The sequence below is a fragment of the Carassius carassius genome, chromosome 17, assembly GCF_963082965.1.
Source record: "Carassius carassius chromosome 17, fCarCar2.1, whole genome shotgun sequence".
Classification (NCBI taxonomy): domain Eukaryota; kingdom Metazoa; phylum Chordata; class Actinopteri; order Cypriniformes; family Cyprinidae; genus Carassius; species Carassius carassius.
This window is the reverse complement of record NC_081771.1, coordinates 32,599,004-32,599,680: the sequence shown is the minus strand read 5'-3', so window position 1 is coordinate 32,599,680 and position 677 is coordinate 32,599,004. Positions and strand designations below refer to the sequence as shown.

The following is a 677-nucleotide window of genomic DNA, read 5'->3' as shown; positions in this document are numbered from 1 at the left end:
AACCTGGACTTCCCCCCTAAAGAATCCAGCCTATGATGCTGTTCTCTCGGCCAATCAGAGCGCAGCGTGTGCGAGAGAACACCAGACTACAGTGAAAGCAAAACGAACACGGGAATGATTCAACGGCTCACACTTACACACAGAGGAACTCGAGATCAAACACACACGGATGTCTCTGTCTGCACCAAAACCTCTTTTTTGCATTAAGGAAAGACTTCTGTGTTTTATATGAACAGCATCTCGTACGGTTTTAGTATAAAAAGGGCGAAACTCTAGACTGCGTTTGCTGTTCGTTTCTGCAAATCATAACAGTCATGCCAATACAAAACACTTCTGAATGTCTGCCGCTCAGCCGCGAATCACACACGGCTCTATGAGAAATTATGCTGAAATAACCATGAACCTCCCTAAACAGGTATACCTCATTTTGATTTCTCATGCTTTTTTCTGGACAGCTGCTACGGAGGCGAGACGAGTCGCTGTAACACGCTAGTGTTTCTACCTTTCACATTTCTGCTTCATCACAGCCTTTCTGAAGGGGACGAATCATGAGGAATCAACGCTGGCTTCACTGAATCACAGAAACCAGGGTCCAATGTTAGCGTCTCGAACATTTCGGACCGCTCACTCAACTATATTTTTGCACCACAATTTTTTTAAATAGTGACACATCATAT

General features: G+C 44.3%; 1 protein-coding gene across 3 annotated transcripts in view; it reads left to right on the top strand.

Moving 5' to 3' along the window:
• acvr2ab (activin A receptor type 2Ab) overlaps positions 1 to 677 on the top strand; it is a 26,992-nt gene extending 26,315 nt beyond the window's left edge. For all 3 annotated transcript variants that reach the window (XM_059497765.1, XM_059497764.1, XM_059497766.1), the window contains one exon: positions 1 to 677. This exon is cut by the window's left edge and continues 159 nt beyond it. In XM_059497765.1, the coding sequence (XP_059353748.1) occupies positions 1 to 36 (36 nt within the window). In that variant the 3' untranslated portion in view covers positions 37 to 677.